This window comes from Motacilla alba, chromosome 4 (genome assembly GCF_015832195.1).
Source record: "Motacilla alba alba isolate MOTALB_02 chromosome 4, Motacilla_alba_V1.0_pri, whole genome shotgun sequence".
Classification (NCBI taxonomy): Eukaryota; Metazoa; Chordata; class Aves; order Passeriformes; family Motacillidae; genus Motacilla; species Motacilla alba.
This window is the reverse complement of record NC_052019.1, coordinates 6,739,082-6,759,827: the sequence shown is the minus strand read 5'-3', so window position 1 is coordinate 6,759,827 and position 20,746 is coordinate 6,739,082. Positions and strand designations below refer to the sequence as shown.

The 20,746-nt window shown below is 44.0% G+C and overlaps 2 protein-coding genes across 7 annotated transcripts in view; one reads left to right on the top strand and one right to left on the bottom strand.

Annotated features, from left to right (window-relative positions):
- MAEA (macrophage erythroblast attacher, E3 ubiquitin ligase) overlaps positions 1-13,477 on the bottom strand; it is a 49,202-nt gene extending 35,725 nt beyond the window's left edge. Inside the window, exons 1-2 of one of the 4 annotated variants that reach the window (XM_038134204.1) lie at positions 13,312-13,407; positions 5,684-5,781 (exon numbers count right to left, since the gene is read on the bottom strand). Coding sequence is in view for 1 of the 4 variants with exons in the window: in XM_038134202.1 (XP_037990130.1) it covers positions 13,312-13,380 (69 nt within the window). In the remaining 3 variants the exon portion in view is untranslated. Of the gene's footprint in view, positions 1-4,100; positions 4,245-5,683; positions 5,782-13,311; positions 13,433-13,458 lie in introns of those variants that run through there. The other 3 variants (XM_038134205.1, XM_038134202.1, XM_038134203.1) reach the window with 3 other exon arrangements.
- A 635-nt stretch (positions 13,478-14,112) lies between these two features.
- CTBP1 (C-terminal binding protein 1) overlaps positions 14,113-20,746 on the top strand; it is a 238,051-nt gene continuing 231,417 nt past the window's right edge. The window contains exon 1 of one of the 3 annotated variants that reach the window (XM_038134193.1): positions 14,113-14,245. The gene's annotated coding sequence lies outside the window, so the exon portion shown is untranslated. Of the gene's footprint in view, positions 14,246-18,286; positions 18,491-20,746 lie in introns of those variants that run through there. The other 2 variants (XM_038134191.1, XM_038134192.1) reach the window with 2 other exon arrangements.

Sequence of the window (20,746 nt, the reverse complement as noted above, 5' to 3'; positions counted from 1 at the left end):
GCAACCTGATATTTTGCAAACTGTATACACTTCTCAAGTGTTAATTATCATCCTGCAAATAAATATTTAAAGAAATATAAATAATTTTAAGCCAACTGTACACAGGGGTGCATCAAAACAAGTGTGAGCAGCAGGTGAAGGGAGGCAATCTTGCCCCTCTACTCTGCTCTTCTGAAGCCCCACCTGCAACGCTGGCCCCAGCTCTGAGGCACCCAAATAACAAGAAGGATCTGATCCTGCTGGAGCAAGTCCAGAGGAGGCCACCGAGGTGATCAGAGGGCTGGAGCCCCTCTGCTGTGGAGACAGGCTGAGACAGCTGGGGGTGTCCTGCCTGGAGAACAGAAGGCTCTGGGAAGACCTTATGGCACATTCCAGTACCTAATGGGGCTACAAGAGAGCTGGAAAGGGACTTTTCACAAGGGCATGGAGTGACAGGACAAGGGGGAATGGCTTCAAAATAGCAGAGGCAGGGTTAGATGAGATATGAGGAAGAAATTCTCTACTGTGAGGGCGATAAAGCTATCCAGGTTATCCAGAGAAGCTATGGATCCCATCCCTGGAAGTGTTCAAGACCAGGCTGGATGGGGCTTTCAGCAACCTGGTCTAATGAACATGGCAAGGAGGCTGGAATTAAATTATCTCCAAGTTCCCTTCAAAGTAAACCCTTCTGTGATTCTAAACCAGCTAATCCTTTACACAGAATCCTACAGTGCATATTGCTTTTACACTCATTATCGAGATTTTACTGAGATCAATTCTTTTTCTCAAGGTTTTCTGAATGTATCTACGTGTGCACACTTTGTACTCTCTCCACAAATCAAATATATAGAAACAGCTGCTGAACACTCCCACCTCAGCTCTTGCTTATCTCTACAGACTCACAGAAAAACGCCTTTAGAAAACCTGTGATAAGAGCATACCATCTATACAGCCTTTAACAATATGAAAAGGGAGAGGAGAATGCAGACCATTTGCCCCTCATAGAAGTTTATTAATTATAGTGATCAAAGCTTAAAAAGCTTTGCTACTTCAATGGCATTTATGCTGTTGGAAGTCAGACATTCAGACTGGACTTATGCTCATTGCAGCACCTTGAATTCTATTAAGCAGCTTAATGGCATTTTGAGAATGTGGCGAAGTTTCAGCCTCTTGCACACTTGAAGCTTCTGCAACAGACACAGTCACTCACTGAGCACCTGGGGTTTGCAAACAAATCCAATACAGACACTGCTGAAGGGCTCTCTGCTTGGGATAGAGCACAACATTACAAAACAAACATGAACTGTAGAAAGATCTTTGCAGAGGTGTTGTAGTTGTCTGGCCACAAAAGCCTTCTGAGTTACAGCTAGAAATGCAGCTCTCATTACCATCACAGCCAGCATATACATCCACTTAATTCAACTAGACTTTAAATAAGTAATTGCAATTACCAGGGCCTTACAGACACCAGCAGCTTAAGGAAGATGAAAAGCATCTACAGAATTGAGTTTGTGACCCAACTACCAAGGACAACAAGGTCTCACTTCTAAACGCCTTCTCTGGCTTTACTGGTAAGGTCTTCTCCTAAGCCTTCCTGATGATGTATGAGCAACTGAGTCTGGGGAGAGAGGGACTATTCACTCATGTAAGAAGCCCAAAGCAAGCTGAAGATACAGGAGCAGAAGAGAGGAGAGAGCTCTTGGATGACACTGCAAACCTGCTTCCATTGCTGGAATGTCACAGTGAACAAGAAAAGGTGTCTGTGACTGAAAAGGGCAAGTTTTGTGCCTCTACTCCAGAAAGAGAACCTGGAAGATCACAAAACATACAGGCTGGTCTGCCTCACCTCAGTTCTTGTGAAAGTTACAGAAAAAAAAACAACAAACAAACCAACAAATAACCCCAACCATTTCCAATCTTAAAGGTGACTAGGAACAACCAGCCCAGATTCATCATATGCAAATCAAGCCTGACAACATTGCTTGCTTTCAGTGATGAACTGTCTCTGAATGGCAGAAGCACACTGGCAGCCCCTCATGCCACTAGCAGTGAGGTTTTGGACATTGTCTCACTTGTGGCCAAACGGGAGACATGGACTCAATGGCTGAACACAAGACAGGTTAGGGACTGACTAGTCAGGCTCTAAGAATAATGGTCAGTGGTTCCAAACCTTCCTGGCGGCCAATTCAAGTACTGCTTGCCTCCCCAGGAATGTTACCAACTCCAACAAACATGTCATCCTCAACCATCTGCACTACAGAACATGCAGAAAGCTCACAGAGGGCAAACTGGGGGAGTGCTTGATAAATGGGTGACAGAGCTGCCATTCAGAAAAAATGACAAACTGGAGAAATACACCAAGAACTTTATGAAACATAATCAAGGCAAACACCAGGGCCAAATATCTGGCACAAAACCACTCCAGCCTGTAGCATTGGTTGTGGAACAACTGGCTAGGAGCACTACTGCAGCAAAAGATGCAGAGGTCCTGATGGATAGCAGGTGGGACACGAATCAGCAACAGGCTCTCATGGCAATGAAAGTTAACCCCATCCCAGGCTGCATTAGCAAGACTAAAGGCGGTGGGTTGAGAGCAGTGATTGTTCCTGCTCAGCACTCATGCAGACTCATCTGGAATACTGAGTCTGGTTTTCAGGTCACTCCCCCTCTCCCACTAAAAAAGAGATGCTGACAACCTGGAGAGAGTCCAGAAGGCTGCCACCATGACAGTGAGCTGGTTGGAGGATTAAAAAAAAACCCGAGAGAGGCTGAGAGGGACAGGCTTGTTCCCGTTGCAGAAGGGAAGGATACGGGGAGCTGGAAGCGGCACAATCTGATAGAAGCTTTCTGCCACCGAAAGGTGAAGGTCACAGATAAGAGCCAGCCAGACCTTCCGGAGTTACAGAGCAAAAAGGAAGGAGGCAGAGTTGACAACTGTCACTAAAGAAAATTCCAGCTGGACATAAAAAAATATTTCAATCAGAAGACTTGGTAAGCACTGGAACAACAGCCCAGAAAGGTGACAGAATCTCCACCCTCAAAAACTTTCAGAACTTGGCAGGACTCTGAGCAACTCAGATTAGCTTTGAAGTTAGCCAAAGTTCAAGCAGAAGCCTGAATTTAACACTGTCTGCAGAAGTACTCTCCTACCTTAATTTAATGAATTTATCTCTGCTAACTTAGCCATCAAATACATTTCCATATGAAGATCTGAATGACCATACCAGATAAGACCAAAAATCACCTCTCTGTCGCTATCTTTTCTCTGATGATATCCAGAAAGAGGATGGCACTTGAAAAAAGGCAAGAACAAAGTTACTAATCCCAAAGTCTCACTGGACTTCTTGAGCCAGAGATAGGAATTTAACAGTAGGTGTTTCTCACAGGGTGTTTCTCACTCATGAGCTCTGGTTGCTGCTGACCTGAGTTTTAGCACTGCAACATCCTGTTGAGATATTTCACAGGCTCACAACTATGTGAAGAAATATTCTTTGGCTTTGACTTTTCAACTGACTTGAAACCCTTTTGTTCTTGTTTTGGAAGCAAAAAAGGGAACCCTCTCCTTCTCCTACATATTTCTCACATATCTTGAGATTGGAGAGACTCTTTTTGAACCATTCCTTGAAGACAGACATTCCATCTCTCTAATCATTCTCGCCCTTCTGTAGCCATTTTCCAGTTCTACTGGAACTTTCTCAGGATGAGAGAAGGGATAAAATAACAGTAACTCATACTACTTGAGAGAAGAAGAAACCATGGATTTTAACCACTGTGTATTGAGTTCTCCATTCCTCCCTTTGCCAACACTTCTGTCCTGTGTTTGTTAACATTAACCTGGGCACTCACACAAAACATTCACTATTAGCCCTGAGATCCCACTGACCAATGATGATCACTTCCAACTCAGTTATTATACATATATATATAAGACTAGGATTCATTTTCTTTCCACCATACCTAAAAACTGTATCAAACTGCACTTGTCTATACTGAATTTAATAGATTTTAACACCCATTCAGTTTCTCACTATTTTTTCTCTAATGGTTCACACTCTGGCTACATCTGTAATACCTCAATTATTTTAGTATCATCAAGGAAACTGCTTCCTCTCAGCACTTACATTTTCTTCCAGGCTGTTCAAACAGCTGAATATCACCAGGATGCCAGCAGAATCCTAACACCAATCTTCCTCCATTAGTGAAGCTGACTACTAAATCTTGATGTTTGTTTTTTATCTTGCCCAGTTCCTTATCTGCGTAAGAACTTCAGTCTTTCTTGCAAGAGTTCCTGGTAAAGCTTATCTCCAAAAAACATTCAGTACTATGAATAAACTATCAACCTAGTCCACCTCGCTGCCCACTTCAGTTTTTTCAAAACAACTCCAATATCTTTATATGGAATGCACTTTGGAAAAGTCACATTAACTGATGTACATTATTGCATATTTGATTAGTCAGGATACTGTTTCAATGGCATCAATAAGCCATTGGCTGGAAGGAAAAAAATCAATTACATGTATTAAAAATCTCACTAAAATTTTACCTAAAGTAGAAGCATGGAAACAGTCTTCTACATTGTCTTTTTTCCACAGCTATCCACCAAAATCCCCAGACTAATTCAACATTTATCCGAGAATTAAGAGGACGACTCAACACAAGAGAGAGGGATTTCTCCCAAAACAAAACAGCTTTTTATAACAAGTGTTACATGCTGCATTTCTCCTCCTTTGGAGCTGCAGGATGTTAGGCCAAAGTCTAATGGCCATTGTGCAAAATTCCAAATATCACCATGATGCTGCCCACAAGTTTTTCTAACTGGTACAAACCAATACTGAAAGACTAAATGACACATTTCTTTCATGACTGAAGTTTTGAAAAAATACAAGCCCTTATTCTCCTCCATATCTTTAGCCTTACATTAGACTTTCAGCACACCAGTTCTCACACTACAACACTGGCCAAAATCCTTCTTTACTTATACAGATTCAACTCTAAGGAGCTCCAAATAAAAATGGAAACTAAGACACAATCACTTTCAGATCACAAGATTATTCCAAATGTTTCTAGCCCACAGGAAGTGCATGGATGAAACTAGTTCAGATGCAGCAGAATAAAAGTAAAAAACAGTTTGCATAGCTATCATTGGTTGTTGGAAATTACAGAGTAAAGGTGAGACTTCAAAAAAGTCAGTTGAAGGAACAAATTGAAGGAAAAAGTATTTGGTTATATAAGTACAGTCATTAGCTATTCTCCAGACTCCTGTTAACAGAAATTTCAAAGTTTCTAAAACCTCATTTTCATAGAAAACAGTATAGACAACAGAAACAAGCATCTTTTACATAGGTTTGCAATTCTGTAAAGAACATCCATTTTCTTTCTGTATTTGATATAAAGTAGTTAATTGGGTCTAACCGGTACAAATTCCTACAGAGGGAACTTTTAACTATATATCCTGACTTGACAGATCTCTGTGTGCATCCTCCGTGTTAAAGTATCTTGACTGAAAGTAACTCCTTCCCACATAAAATGTGATCTTTTAAAAAACATAAAAACCTACATTGTGCATCTTTTAAAATTAACTCAGTCATGAGCAGAAGGGAATTAAGAATGGATTTGTAAAAATCTTATCAAGTACATGAAGTCACAAAATTAGGGGGAAGAAAAAAAAAAGAGTTTCAAGAAATATAAAATAAAAGAGTCCTACCCGATTAGGTGGGGGGAACCATTACAGAACTATGCTCTCCTTTCAAGGGGCAGAAAAATGGTGTGCTTCCTCTCCTCAACTGTGTTAGCTTATAACACCTGAAAAGCACCAGAGATTTGTAAGAATCTACAGGTCTCCAAGGCAATTCTGTAGAAGACTCTGAGACATAAATAAGCTTTTTACAAATGCCCCTACATGAAATTTAGCCTGGCCAGACAGCTAGGGAAAACAGATGCAGTGATGAAATTGCCTCTCAAAAAACTAGAAGACAACTTAGCACCACTTTAGGCAAGAACAAGGAAATACAGGAACATGTAAGAAAAATTAAGCATCTCCAGAAGAGTTTTAATAAACAGTGTCAAGAGAAAAACTAAACCCCATAAAATCACCTTCAAGTATTCAGCTGTTTTCTTGAGACTAAATTAGAACACCACACTCATTGCTTCAACAAAACAGGAAAGTAGAGGACATCTACTACATATGATGCCATAGAAAAATGAGGCAGGGTACAATAAACTACTGAAAATTTTCCCTCAAAGAAGTAACAATTAAGAACTTCCATGCAGAATTACTGAAATTCTGTATTTTTATATGGTTCATTTTTTCCTCAACGATTCTTGGATTACTTTAGACCAGAGTCAGCATCATTATTTGTCACTGGACTTATCCAAAATGTAAATGATACCAGCACCTCTTCAGCGAGCTCTTCTGATGAGTAGCTCTTATCAATTCCTTAAAATAGGAATAGTTTTTCCATGTTCTAGGCAAAATCACAAAAGGAAAATAAAGTTAAAAGAGTAGGAATGGATGGGTTAAAATAATGTCTAGATTTCGGTTAATTAGGTAAAAGCATTAAAATAAAATCTTGGAGATATAGAGCCAAACAAAGTAATTTCATAAGCCTAAAAGCAGTTGGAGGTAAATTGGATTATTAAGAAACAGTTGTTTTTAAAAACAGTTTCCGTGTTTTGGAAGGGTAAAGCCTAGTAGCTTGCCTTAGTTACAAAGAAGTCAGTTTTCCAACTCAGGAAGACAGTACTGTGCATTCCAGAGCAGCTGTGTCTCGAAAGAAACCATCATTATATTATTCAAAGCTGCTACTTCAATACAGGAGAGAATGAGCAGCAAAAATTCTTGGGCTATCCATCTGCTACACACATACTTAGTCAACAGAAGCAATCACACTCCTTCAAAACATTACCCTGTTACACAAACTGCAAGTAACTTATTTCTGAATACATTATCAACTTTTGAACAAGGCTTCCTACAAGAAAATTAAGTGCTTTACAAAGCAATTTTACAGTTACAGAAAATTGCCTTACATCCATATATAAGGAAGTTGACAGCCATTTTAGAGCCCTGTCTAGAACCACCCTGAGGACATCAGTCCTTTTCAAAGCACTTGTTTATAGCTGCCACCCTGGATGTACACCTCAAAAGAAATGTCTTTGCTTTTCTTCTTTTAGTAGAAATACTGGAGTACTAACAAGAACCTGAGCATTGCTCTCTGGCCAAAGCTGAGTTGCAAAGCTAAGGTCACTCAGCAGTTTTGTGTCCTGAGCAAGTCCTTCCATTTGTTTTGATCCTTCTTTCTTCTCCAAATATTTGTTCATTTTAATCACAGCACCACCTCTTTACCTCTTTAAATGAAAGAGGTCGTTGTCCTTCTGTGTGTTTACACAGTCCAGACACCATGATACTGGCTAGAGATCCCATTTCTGATCAAATTCTCCCAAAATAACCTATTCCAGCCAAAGTGACAGCATTTCTTGTAAGACAATTAAGCATTATTGATTCAACTTAGCAAACCCATATCAGACTATATGAATGACCAAAGTTCTACTCAATGTATTATCTGTTTTACTTTCATTTTCACTGATTTACAAGTCCAGTTAATCCACAGAGCTCTTAAAAAAGCTGAAGTAAATCAAAAGAAATTGAGAAGTAGTTAAATTACCGAAAGTATTTTAAAAACGGCTTTATTTAAATCAAATATCACATATTTTAAGTAATCTAGTACATTGGCATATTTCACATTCTGGGTTAGGAAATACTTCCCACATAGTGTATCTTCAGGCTTTAAGTTGTGTACAATGCAGGCAGCTTTTTGACTTAACAAGGACTGATGGATGCTGTCAGTGTGCCCTTACAGCACATCTGCCAGATCAGTACTTCCCTGAACCTGAGAGCCCGAAAGGCACACTCTGATGCTGATTACACAGGATCTACTGATTTGAAAGACAATGGGAAGATGCTTAGGGAGCACACCAAGAAATCATTTTCCTCCTATCACAGCATCTAGGAAATGTTTGGAGCTCATCTTTACTTAGTTCCCAGCTCTTGAAAAACACTCACTAGGCTAAGACTCAGATCTTGTCTTATGGCAACATTTAAAGATCCCAATGTGCTAGCTACCATGCTAACATACTATTCCTACACCAAACATACACAAACCAAACTCACAAGATCACAGGCCACTGTCCTGTGAAAACACTACAAATCAAGTATGGTGCAACTAGCAATTGCAACATCAGGTGAGTGTTCACTTGGAAGATACTAACAGGAGATCTTCTGTAAGACGTTTGAGAATACCTTTCTTCAAGTATTATCCTACAGGCACAGTGGGGTACTAATAACCAAGCAACAGCTCTAGGTCATGACCACACAATGTTACTGCCTTTTACTGTGTTTTCTTCCTTTATTAATCACTTTAAAATGTATTTTATAGTGAGTGGGCAGGGGTGGAAAAGAGACCAATGAGCCAATTTCTTCAGCTGCTGTACAATGTCAAACTTCTTACAAAGTCCCACACTGTTAGCTTTTTCTTAAAAGAGTGTTTTTTAGAACAGAGTGCAATGCAGGAAAACAACAGCAGTAGGAAAGATTTCACACTTGTTTTCTGACACACACACACCATGTGTCAAAACAGGAAATGCATTATTCAGCAGCACAGGAACGCTGGGCATGGACACTGAACACACGGGTGAGTCAGAGCACCCAGGTTGAAGACGGATTTAGTGTGAGATAAGTGTTCATGACGAGTTAGTGCAGAGCTGTCACCAACATCCAGGCTTAGCTCATTTTGCCAACCTTCTGTCTGAAAAGCGCTTAGATAATCCAAAAAGGGGTCTATGAGAGAGCTGGAATGGGACTTTTTACAACAGCAGGTAGCGACAGAACAAGGGGGAACGGCTTCCAACTAAAAGAGGGCAAGCTTAGATTAGATAGGAGGAAGAAATTTTTTCATTGTGAGGATGCTAAAACACTGGCACAGGCTGCCCAGAAAGCTGTGGATGCCTCCCCCCTGGAAGTGTTCAAGGCCAGGCTGGATAAGCCTTTGAGCAACTTGGTCTAGTGAAAGGTGTCCCTGACCCTGGCAGGAGGGCTGGAACAAGATGATCTTTAATGTCCCTTCCAACTCAATTCAATTCTACTATTATTCGTATTTTCTTACATTGATGTACAGACAGTGAACTAAATGTTACAAGCTGTTACTTCTGTCTTAAGTTCTGCTTGAACCACTTTCCTGAACAACTACCTGATCAAAGTTTTGACAAAAGTACTCTTGACTCTTAAAATTAGGTTCAAAACCAACTTAGAGTAAAGCATATAAACATGGGAAAAAAATAAAGTACCACAACCAGTTATGCAAAAAATTAATTGTGCACTTCTTCTGCCTCACTGGGTAAAAAGTTGATTGTTCAGATGTTTGACATCTCCATTAGTGACGTGGATGATGGATCAGAGTGCACCTCCCCAGCCAGCAGAGGAATGAAACCAGGAGGAGCAGTTAACATGCCAGGTGCTTGTGGTGCCATTGCTACAGATCTCACTGGGCTGGAGAAATGGGCAAACAAGAACCTCATAAATTCAACAAAGGGGAATGTAAAGCCTTACACTTGAAAAAAAAAAACAACCCTTTGTACCAGGACAAGTTGGAGACAACAGCCTGGGAAGCAGCTTTGCAGAACAGAGCCTGGGGTCCTGCTGGACAAATTGCCCCTGACAGCAATGTGGCCCTGCAGCAAAGGCTACCAACAGCACCCCAGGCTGTGTTAGCAAAAACACTGCCAGGAGGTCAAGGAAGGTGATCCTTCCCCTCTACTCTAACTAGAATTTAGACCCACCCAAAACACCATGTCCAGTTTTGGCTCCCCAGTCCAACAGAAACATGGACACACTGGAATGAGTAAAGAGAGATCACGACCAGACTGGAGAATCTGACATGGGAAGAAGGGCTGAGAGGGCTGGGATTGCTCAACCTGGCCCAGGGGAAGCCTTGTCAAGTGTGGGAATACCTGACGGGGACAACAAAGAACATGGAGCCAGACTCCTCTCAGCAGTGCCCCACAGAAGTACAGCAGACTATGGGCACGAACTGAAATACAGAAAATTTCCTGTCAACAAAAGATTACATTCTTTTAGTACCACAACAGCAGTCAAACAGTGGAATAGCTTTGCCAAGAGAGGCTGGAATGCGCATCTCAGGAGACAATTGAGAACAGTCTGGCCATGGTGCTGAGCAACCTCTCCAGCTGACCCTGCTTGGAGGGCAGGCTACTGGACCAGACTGTCTGCAGAGGTCCTTTCCAACCTCAGCTGTTCTGTGGACTCAGGACAGAAACAACATGCACTTCATATAAACCCAGTCTCCTACATGTTTCCAAAAATTGCATTTCCATGAGAAATTAGTATCTTATAAAATCTGCTGCCAGTATTTTCCCTGACAGAGCTGCCAACAAAAGAAACCAAACAGTAGCTCTGAGAAGGCACTGACACGTCCTGTGCTTCTACAACTCTCCTGTTGCAACTTTTGTTTAAAGCAGCAGCAGAGCAGCTAACCCGAACTGCTTACCAGCAAACAGACCAGAATATTTTCAAAAGTGATCATTCATGCTTTTGGATCTTCCATCTTCCACTTTTGGGGTCTTAGCCTATACGGCTTGCTATCACTTTAATAATTATTCCTACTCTAAAGACATGGGTGAATTATCCAGCTTCCTGTCATCACTTGTTTATTATTTTCAGCAAAGAACTCTGATAACAATGTTTGCATTCATTCATTTTCAAATTGTCAGCTTTCATCTTACATGCTCTCATCTGAGACTAGCAGAATTCCCCATCAGTAGGATTAAAAAAAAAAAAATTCCACAGCAGTTTGGTAGAAGAATAGCTGACAACCTTCTTGTCCTTGAGAAGGGACCGGAGGGGGCGGGGGGGAATATTCAAGAATTATTTTACACTTAAAGAGCTTCTCCACATTCAGCTGAAGAACTGTATTTACTTCCCCTGAGCTGAACTGCTGAAGTATTTCCACTCCAGCAGCAACCACAATTTAGCTCTGGAGCAGGGATTTCCCTCTGCAGTCTGAAGCACTCTTTCACATGAAAAGCGCTCTGTGGAACACACTGCAAATGTAGAACTATTACACAACTATTATCTAGTGATGCTGGCATGAGGAAGCTAGAGGGAGGAAACAGGAAGGGTATAAATAAAAGTCTGCAATCTTTTATATTTTACTCACATAAGGGAAAATCACCAGTGTCCAGAGCTCCAAGAGATACATCTGAGCTACTGTGTTGATGAATTTAAAAAAGACCAGTGGTACACATTCATTTTACAAAGCATTTGAATAAACTGGAAATAAAAATTCAGATTCTAAGTCCCACAGAAACCTGTAGGCATCTGACTTCTAAAGATCAAATGAAGATTTCATATCAACTTACTTTAGCAGACTTTAGCCTTAGTGTTCATTTCTCTGTGCTGCTTTTTCACCTCCATCAGTAAAATGTTTTGATATATGACTCACAGCTGAGAACATTTCAGAGGACACATTCAAAAGATTTGAGCAGACACTGTCCTGGCAGGTTTTTTTAAACAATGAAAAATGTTACTAAAGATTACAGGAACAACCCAGAAGTTGAATGGCTGCTGGGAAGAGTCAATAAACATCACCTTTGCTTGGAAATTAAGAGTTTCAGTGCAAGGGTGTCTCACCCTCTTACTATTTACCTTGCTAACTTTACAAACAACATTCCATTCTGTTATGTATATTTTTGTTGAGATATTTTAGGGGAAAAGAATGCTTGTGAAAATAAAATAATTAGTCCAAAATATTTTCTACCTTTTAAATGGCTGGCACCTTGACAATTCATCTTAAGTCATAAGCACCAAAACAAAAAACTCACTGATCCTCACCGCCAGTAATTTCTCAGGAATGTAGCAACCAAATCTGTGGTAACAGCTGGAATACACCGAAAACACAGTCTTAAAACGATGTTCTTAATATCAAATGTCTTCACATTGTTCTGGCTATGGAAAGTGCCAGAGAGCTCTTTACAGCTATTTTAAAATTTAAGCCTGATGCTGTCAGGTTTGAAGTACTTGTGGGCGACAGAAAGGAGCTTTCACATGTAAAAGGGGAATCAACACTTGGTCCTTCTGCTTCGCAGACCCCAGCAGCGTGGAGCTGGTGGAGGAGGACATGCACAAGAAGAACATGGCCAGAGAACCTGCAGAACCAACACTGTAAAGAGCACACAATGCTCGGCGTGTGAAGGACAGCATGATCTCAGCACAACAAAGTTGACTTTGCATAAACATCGCCTATAGACGGCAAAATGTGGACACGCTGACACGAGAGATGTTTAAATAAGCATTTTGCAATAGAGATCCTTCTCCCGGGTCCCTTCCACACTTGCTGCTATTTATGTGGTAAACCTCCTGTATATACAACACGAGACTTCAAACAAAGGTTCCCGTTGATTCCTATGAGCATCATCCTCGCAGTTCAACAGTTCTCGGAGGCACTGAGCGTTAAGGTCATCGCTGAGTCCTTCACCTGCCTCAAAGCCCTCTTGGGCTCAAAGCCCAGGACCACCTAAGCAGCCCTGGGAGACCTCCATCCTGCAGGCAGACCCAGCACCTCAAGGAACAGCTTTGACCAAACTGCATTTTGCTTATTCGCCTCCACAGCCCTCCAGTACGTCTGTCCCTTTTTGTATTTTGAGCTCATCTCCATCTTCGGGGGACCAAGCAGCCAGGGAACCATATTATACTGCCACCTCCACTCCCTCCCCTTTAACACGTCTCCTAACAACGCCACGTAGATCCAGATAATCATCTGGGATGAGCACTTCAGGCAGTCCTCGGTGTTCCTGAGGGAGCACATTCCACTCACACGCCCCAACCCCTCTCCCCCAGCCCGGCTCCGTCCGAGCCCACTCCCCCCTCACACCACCCCGCGAGCACAAGGACCTCACTTCTCTCCCAGCTCCCTTGCAGCTCTTTTTGTGTCCCCAGCGTGGCCCGGGGGCCTCCCTCGTCCCCTCAGGGCACGGAGACACCAGGGAAGAGCCGCATATTCCAGGCACGTCCCTCTCCCTCCGCGGAGGGGGATGGGAAGAGCAGCAGCGGAACGGCACCAGCCGAGACGTCAAGCGGAGGAAAAAACGAGGACAGGCGGGAACTACGCGATAGGAATCGCTCCCAACCTCCATCCCACAGCCCCGGGGCTCCCGAGGCGGTGAGAACGGGAGGGGAGAAGGGGCTCCCCCTCAGCGCTGCTCGGGCGGGACGCTGAGGGCGTTAACGCGCTCCCCCCGCGCCGGGGGCGGCCCGGCACCCACCTTGAGAGTGGGGTACTCCTGCACCTTCAGAGTCATTGAGAGCTGAGCGGCTGATTCCTGCACCGCCATCTTGGATCGGGCACCGGCCTCCCCCCCTCCCTCCTCTCCCTCCCGCCCTCCTTCCCAGCGCGTCCCGGCGGGAGCTACCTACGGCGCGCGCGGCATGCCGGGAAACGGCGCGCGCCCCGCCCCGGCCCTCATGGACGCGGGCCGAACCAACGCCGCACACTCCCCCCGCACCACCCCGCGCCGCCGCGGCTTGGTACGCTCCGCGGGGGCGGTGACGGAGGGAGAGCGACGGCGCGGCGGCCAATGAGCGGCGCCCTTCCTCACGTTCCCCCGCCGTGAGTGTTGGCGCCGCCCCAGAGCTCGGGGAGCCGCGCCTGAATGGGCAGCGGTGTGGGGATGGGCGGGGCCGCGGCGACGCGCGGACAAATCAAATGGGATTACGGCATCGGGATAGGCGGGATTTGGGGGGGTTACGGACAGCGAGCCACTCAGTGGCGGCAGAGAGCGGCTTCCTACGGCCCAATCAGAACGTGCTCTGGGGCTCAGTGGGCGGGGCCTAAAAGTAAATTTTGCTGGTGACTTCAAACGGCCGTTTTAACACCCCCGAGGTGTCCGGGAAGGGAGGGGCGGGGCGCTGGGCGGGACGTTCTGTGATTGACAGCACCCCCAGCCAATGCTGTTGTGTCTCACGTTGACGGGCAGGCTGCTGAACCAATGGGCGGTGCGGCTGGGGCGGGCGGGCGGAGCGGCGGGCGGCGTGTGGCTGTGTGTACATCGGGAGGGGCGGGGCCGCCCCCGTGAGTTCCGCGGGGCGGAGGGAGCGAGTGGCAGCCAGTGAGGCGGAGACGGCGGGAAGCGGTTTAAATAGCGGAGACGGCGGCAGCCCCCTGCCCTTGGCTCCCCGGGCCGGCGCCGAGTTTCCCCGGTGAGCGGAGGCGCGGGGCGGGCGCAGCTCCCGCCGCAGCCGGGCCGGTCCCGCCCGCCCCGCGGGGGACGGGGTGGGGAGGGGGGCGACTCCGTTCGGCCGCCGGGGTCTCCGGTGGCCCGTTCATGGGTGCCGCTGCCCTCGCAGCCGCGCCGGGAGCGGAGCCGGCGCCGCCGGGCGCTACAGGTGCGCAGCCGGGGCCGCTCCGGCCGGTGCCGGGGGCGCGGGTCCCGGCGGGATCCCCGGCGGGCTGTGGATCTCCATGGCTGCGCTCAGAGGCTTTGCGTGACCCGCTGACCTCTGGCCGGTCCCTCTAAGGTGACAAGCACCGGTTTAGGCGAGCAGTAATTCCCCTGCGGGACGTACGTGAGTGTTTCCATTAAAAAAAAGAAAAGGGACGCGATCCTGCAGAGTTTCTACTTGAGTGCGCGAGGGAATAAAACCACTCTTGGCGGGTCAGTGCTAACACAACAGCTGCTTTCTGGGTAGTGCGTAGAGGGCAGTGTCTCGATGCTCGGCTCCTCGCTGTGGGCACCTCAGTGCGAGACACGGGGCACTGGGTCAGACCCTGATCGCAGCAGCAGCGGGGAAATGTGCCCATGGGACCCGCTGTGCCATAAATACAATCCTCATTCTGGTGCTGAAGTCCATGTCAAAAGTTGAGTTTCTTGATGCGCTGGCAGCAAATGTGCTTCAAGCAGTGTGCTGCTTGAGTTTGAAGCTTTAAAGAGACCCCAAACCCTGTATCTATCAATAACCACGATGTTTCTTTTCCTCTCTAAACATTGGGGTTATGTTTTTCCTGGTCTGCAGAAGACTAAGGAAAAATAATACTCCACCAATGCTTCCAGGAGGAGTGAACACATTTAACTTTGATGGTTTGAAAGAGCAAATGTGTTTCTGAGAATATTTGGTGGCATTATTTCTGATGTGCATAGACCTCATTGCACTGAAAGTATCTGTCCACCGCAAAGGCATGGGGATATATAAAAGGGAATGTGGGAAGTCAGGTAGTTGAGTATTAGATTCTCTTTGGCTCTCGACTCTTTTGACTGATATTTACTTACAGCTGCCCTAGCATTCAGCTTTATGCTGACCATAACCAGCAAATGTATGCCTGAACATAATTTACCAAGCCCACACCAGGTGCAAAGCCTTTGTTTGAGAAGTGTGTTAGTAAAACTTTTGTGTTAGTTACACCTGGGATTAGCATTCATGCCTAGACACGATCCTGGGACCAGATCCTGCAAGAGGATTTTTATAAGGGGGATTTTGACTCCATTAAGGCTCTGTGCCGGGAATGGTTCACCCTGAGCTGCTTGGGTGGAGGATCGAAAACTTTGCTCAATTGTTGCTGTATTTACAAACATAATTATGTGGCATTGTAAAATATTCCTGTTCTTCCTGTCTGTCTTAAGTATCCTGTAAGCTAATATTTAGAAGGAAATTTGCTCTTCAGTATTCTCCATGATTAATAGTACTGAGCAGCTTGAACCTGGCATACCTTAACTCTGTGAAGCTTACAGGGATTGAAGAAGTGTGACTTGCCATGTAATTGATCAAGTCATGTAATTGTCCAAGACACTTATTTGCAACGGGTTTTGTTTATATGTAATCTCTTAATGGTCCTTTCTGATCATCCAGTAGCTAGTTTAATGTAACACAGCTACTCTGTGGATACAGGTTAGGTTCTCAGACTGCATCTGTCTTTAAACTGGAGGGTTATTGGTGCAGCTTTGTTAGACATTAGTAGCCAGAGCTAAAGGGGTTGCTTGATGGAACAGATGGCCAAGCAACCATCGTGTCAGAGAAAACAGCATGCATTCGTGTATTCTTAGTTTAACACAAGAGGGAGCATGTCTAATCTTTAACCTTTAAATATTGCAACTTCAGGGAGAAAGCTTCAAGTGTTGAGTGTCAACTAATTTATGTTCAAGGCTCCATGTGCAAATATTGATACAACCTATGCATATTGCTGGCATGTTTTCAGCTTTGGGCTGCAGCTGTGGATTTACAGTGTAAATGTTGGCATGATAAATGTGGGGATGAGAGCTAAGCTAATGATCTTTTGATGTTGTTAAAATGTGTAGTTTCCTGCTAAATTAAACAAAATATTTATGGCTATTGTTATTCTTGGGTATGGTCATTAATGTACTAAGGCTGTACTTTTTTCTTAAATATTAGGTTAATATATGTCTTCTGCTTAACCTACCATACAAACTTATAAAACCAAGTCTTAATTTAATTAAATTTAGTTTAATTGCCTATATACCTTTGCTTTAAGAGTTCTTATAAATCCTACTACATCATTCTTCAATAGGAAGTATGAAGTTGCATCTACTAAGAAGTTTTGTACTGTATCTTCTTTATTTTTTCCTTGTCCCCTGGTGTCATAAAAGGAGGGTGAAAAATCAGCTTCCATTTTGTTTTTCTTGGTATTGTCCAGTTGAATCATAATGTGTTAATGTTTTTCCTCGCTCAGTGTCTTGTTAATGTGAATTAGCAATTAGTTTAACTTAAACAGTGTGCAGAGAATACTCCAAACCTTTAGGAGAGCTTCACTCATTTGTTTCCAGAAGCCTTCCACTTTGCTCCAGATTAATGATCAGAGAAAAACATCTGCCTGCCATTAAACACTGCATGCAAATGATGTATCTTTCAGGAACATAAACACCCTGTGTGTTATTTGGTGGAGCAGAGCAGAAACCTCAGTGCTCTGCTTCCATACACTGAAGAAAACTGCTGTGGATCGAGATTTTACCACGCTTGCTTCTCTTTCCTCTCCATGGCCATTATAGCCCCAGTGCCAGGTGGCAGAAGTGTGTGTGACCATCGTTTCTTGTGTTTGCAGTCCAGACTGGCCTGAATGTGAAGGCCTGTGCTGGGTCAGGTGGGAAGGAGCACAGGTTGTCCCACTGTTCAGTAGAGTTCTCTTCCTCCAAGCAGGTGGGTGTGGTAGTATTGTCAATTCTCATGGATTCTCCTCCTCCTCGGCTATTCCTTATCAGACAAGACTTATACTTTGGTTTTCTTGCCCAGCAGGCTTAGGCTGCTGCACAGACTTTACAATAAAGGTGTATTTGTACTTTAAAAGAAAGTAGTAATGTGACTGTATAGTTCATGGTTGGAGTTTTTTCCCTTCATTTTGTTATTGTAACTTTAAACATAACTGAAAAGCGTCTTAGTGTATGACTTGTGTGAAAGGTTTTATTTCTGTATCTGAGAGGAAATTGCCAAGAGTAAAAACCCAACAAACAAACAAAAGGAAAAGCCCCCACCACCAAAACCCTGCGACTGACAACAGCAGCAGCGATTGCCCTGATGTGTCACAGTTTAGAGCGTAGTTGTAAAGTAGTAAATGCAGATCAAACACTTTGTTTCCTTATTTTAACATGATTATAAGGACCCTTTCCTTATCCGGGGAAAATGCAGATGCCCTCAGCAGTCTGGGTTACCAAGTTATCATAATGAACTGGGGTTGAGACCTCAGTAGAGCCTGTGCTAGATCGTCTGTGGGAGCATTTTCGTATCTCTGGTACCAATCTGGCACCTTCCAGGCAATGTGCGTGTAGAACTTACTTAGAAATTATCCCATGTTTATATAAACCTGGTTTTGATGTAAAGGTATGTTTTATATTGCTTTTATAAAAAAAAAAAAAAAGGAGGGGGCAGTCACAATGTAGGTCAAATTCTTGTGAAACCTCTTTTAAAAAAAGACTTGCATTTGCATAAAAAAAGGCATGTGGGACTGCCTGATGAAGTGCACAGACTCCTGTAACTTTCTGAATGGTTTAAATGGATGATTTAAAATGCAAAGGGAAGGGGGTTTACCTGCTATATTTTTGGCCATAAGCATTTTTTTCTTTTTTTTCTTTTTTTTCTTTTTTTTTTTTTTTGTCCTTTCTGAATTACAGCCCCCTGAAAATGGGGGTGTTTAGAAAGAAAGTGCTGACACAGCCTTGACTACAGAGCAGTGCCCTGCTTGCTGCTGCAATAATTGTCCAGGCAGTGTTTTCTGCTTCCCTGCCATTTTGCTTTACATTCCTCCAACCCATTCCATTTTTAACTTTCCGAAAGTTTGGTTTTATTGCGAGCCCCCGGCGTGTGTGCAGCCGCCGGAGGAGCGAGGTTGGCAGAGTAGCATGGACTTGTTAATCTCAGCCTGATCTTGTCAGCAACAGCAGAGCAGAGGGAGAAGGGAGAGAGAGAGAGAGAGAGAACTCCGGCTGGGGCAGCGCTCCAAAGGTTCGTCTCGTGTTTTCCATGCCCGAATCGCGGCTCCGGGGGCAGGTGCGGGGTGTGCGGGGCGCGGGGGCTCCGCGGCGGGGCCGTGTGCGCCTTCGTGTGCCTTCGGCTCCGAGACCGCCGCTGTGTGTCTGTCTGTCTGTCTGTCTGTGTCTGCGTGTGTGTGTGTGTGTGTGTGTGCTACGGCCGCGGAGACGCCGAAGGAGGAGAAACCCTGTTGGTTCTCCATGCAAATGACCGCTTTGGTTGTAACAAAAGCCTTGATGTCGGGCTTGGAAAAATGATCTGACAGTGTAACAACCTCAGGCCACTTTCGCCATGTTTTTGTTTATTCATGTTTCATTCCGTTTTCCGTAGCTATCTCGCAGATGTTTCCAATTTGACTGTTTGTTGTTGGTTTGTTGGGTTTTTTTCTTTTTCTTTTTTTTTTCCCCCCTCTCTCTTTATTTACACCGTCGAGCCTTTTCGGAGTTAGCAAGAAAACGTGTGAAAGAATGTTAACAAAACAGAGAGGTGTTGCAGATGTTTATACTTTAGTTCTTGCGTCGCGCCTGGCGATTCTGGCAGAGGGATTCAGTGCATATGAAGGAACGTAAGAAGCATCTGTTTTACCCACCGAGCTGGTGCTTTCGAAATGTGCCCATTGTAACTTGAATATTTACATAAACAGATGAAGCGAGCACGTTCCCGGTGCAGATTCTCATTTGTTTGCTACTGTTTTTGAAGGGGGGGAGGAAAAGGGGGGGAATCCAAAAGAGCAAGGAAAGGAATATCTGTGACACACCATGTATGCTCCTAGATAAACTCCTGCCATCTCGGAGCGCCCTTAAATATTTGAACAGCTTCCGTTAAGCCAAATAAAATTGGTTACCATGAGAAACAAAAAAAGTCTAATGGAATAGTTGAGCACGCTAAAATCTGAATGTAACATTGTTTCAGAATCATTCAAAGAACTGGATTAGTCAGAAAACCTTGTCAGTAATGTGGCATTTCAACATTTTTGCTCCTGAGATCCTGGAAAACAGCAGTACACAGTACAGAAACAGCAGAGGTGGATGGTATGTTATCTTACAGTCACATAAATTGAAATGTAATCGTCTACTAACGATATTAAAATCAGTCTGGTTGTAGGATTCTATGCTTGATGAATGTATCGAGGCGTACACAAATAAAATCTGAAATCTTAAAGGACAATGATTCAATGTCCAGAGCCAGTGGTTAAATCAGATGTGGTAACTATGGTGAGAGGTAAAGTTACTTAGCTTCCCACAGACCGTGCATATGTGGGTTTCTTTTCATATAATGGAGATTAAGGAGAAAAGGATTAGAAAATCTAAACAGAAATTTTGAGTAGGAGACCTGTAGCCTTGCTCTGGGAATTAACACTGTGGAGGCTTTTAAAAGAGAGGCAGGGTGGAAGTAAACACCCTCGTGTAATATATATTGATGATAATTCTAGAAAGGAGTCTTTCTGGTTGGGAATATCAACAGCGGCTCATGCATACAGGAACAAAATCAATCCTCTGCATATTGAAATAATCCTCCTACTCCAGCAAAACAAAAGCAGAACCCTGCATAGATTTTCACATTACGAAGTGGCAGCACAAAATCAGGTAAAGTCTGCTATTCTGAGTGAATGAATTTTCGGTTTTTGCAGAATGAAGCAATATTGATTTATTTGGATCGCTTCGCATTCCTATTTTTAAGCATGTCTATGATACGTGTTTAGGATTTTTTTAAACTTCAAAAATGGTGGTCATAGGAAGTAGGAAACAAAATCAGAGCTTAGTGTTCTAGCTGGTAAATATTGGGGGAGTTTGGACTGCAGCCAGAGAGACTTGGACCACATTCCTGATTTTCCTTGAGTCGAGAGGCTTCAGTGTTATCCTGAGCTTCTCAGGGAAGAATTTGAGATTATGCTGATCAGCTCCAAGGGGCATGGGAAGGATTGTCATGCTTGCACATAAAACTCTGGTGTTGTGAGAGAGCCACCAGAGATGCTAATTAGTGATTAGCAATTTGAAAGCTTAGGAAACAGAAAGGGGAGAGGTCAGGTTCAATTTCCAGCATAGAGGGACCAGTTCCCTGTAATAGTAAAAAGTACATTTACTGTGGGAATGCCGAGACATCTGGGGGACATGAGGTGTGTTCAGCTTTCTAGTAATAGGTGCTAAAGCATACTGGGGTTTTGGCAATGCGTTAGACACATCTTTAATAAAATACTGTAAAGTTTTGGGTTTCCCCTCCTCCCTGCCC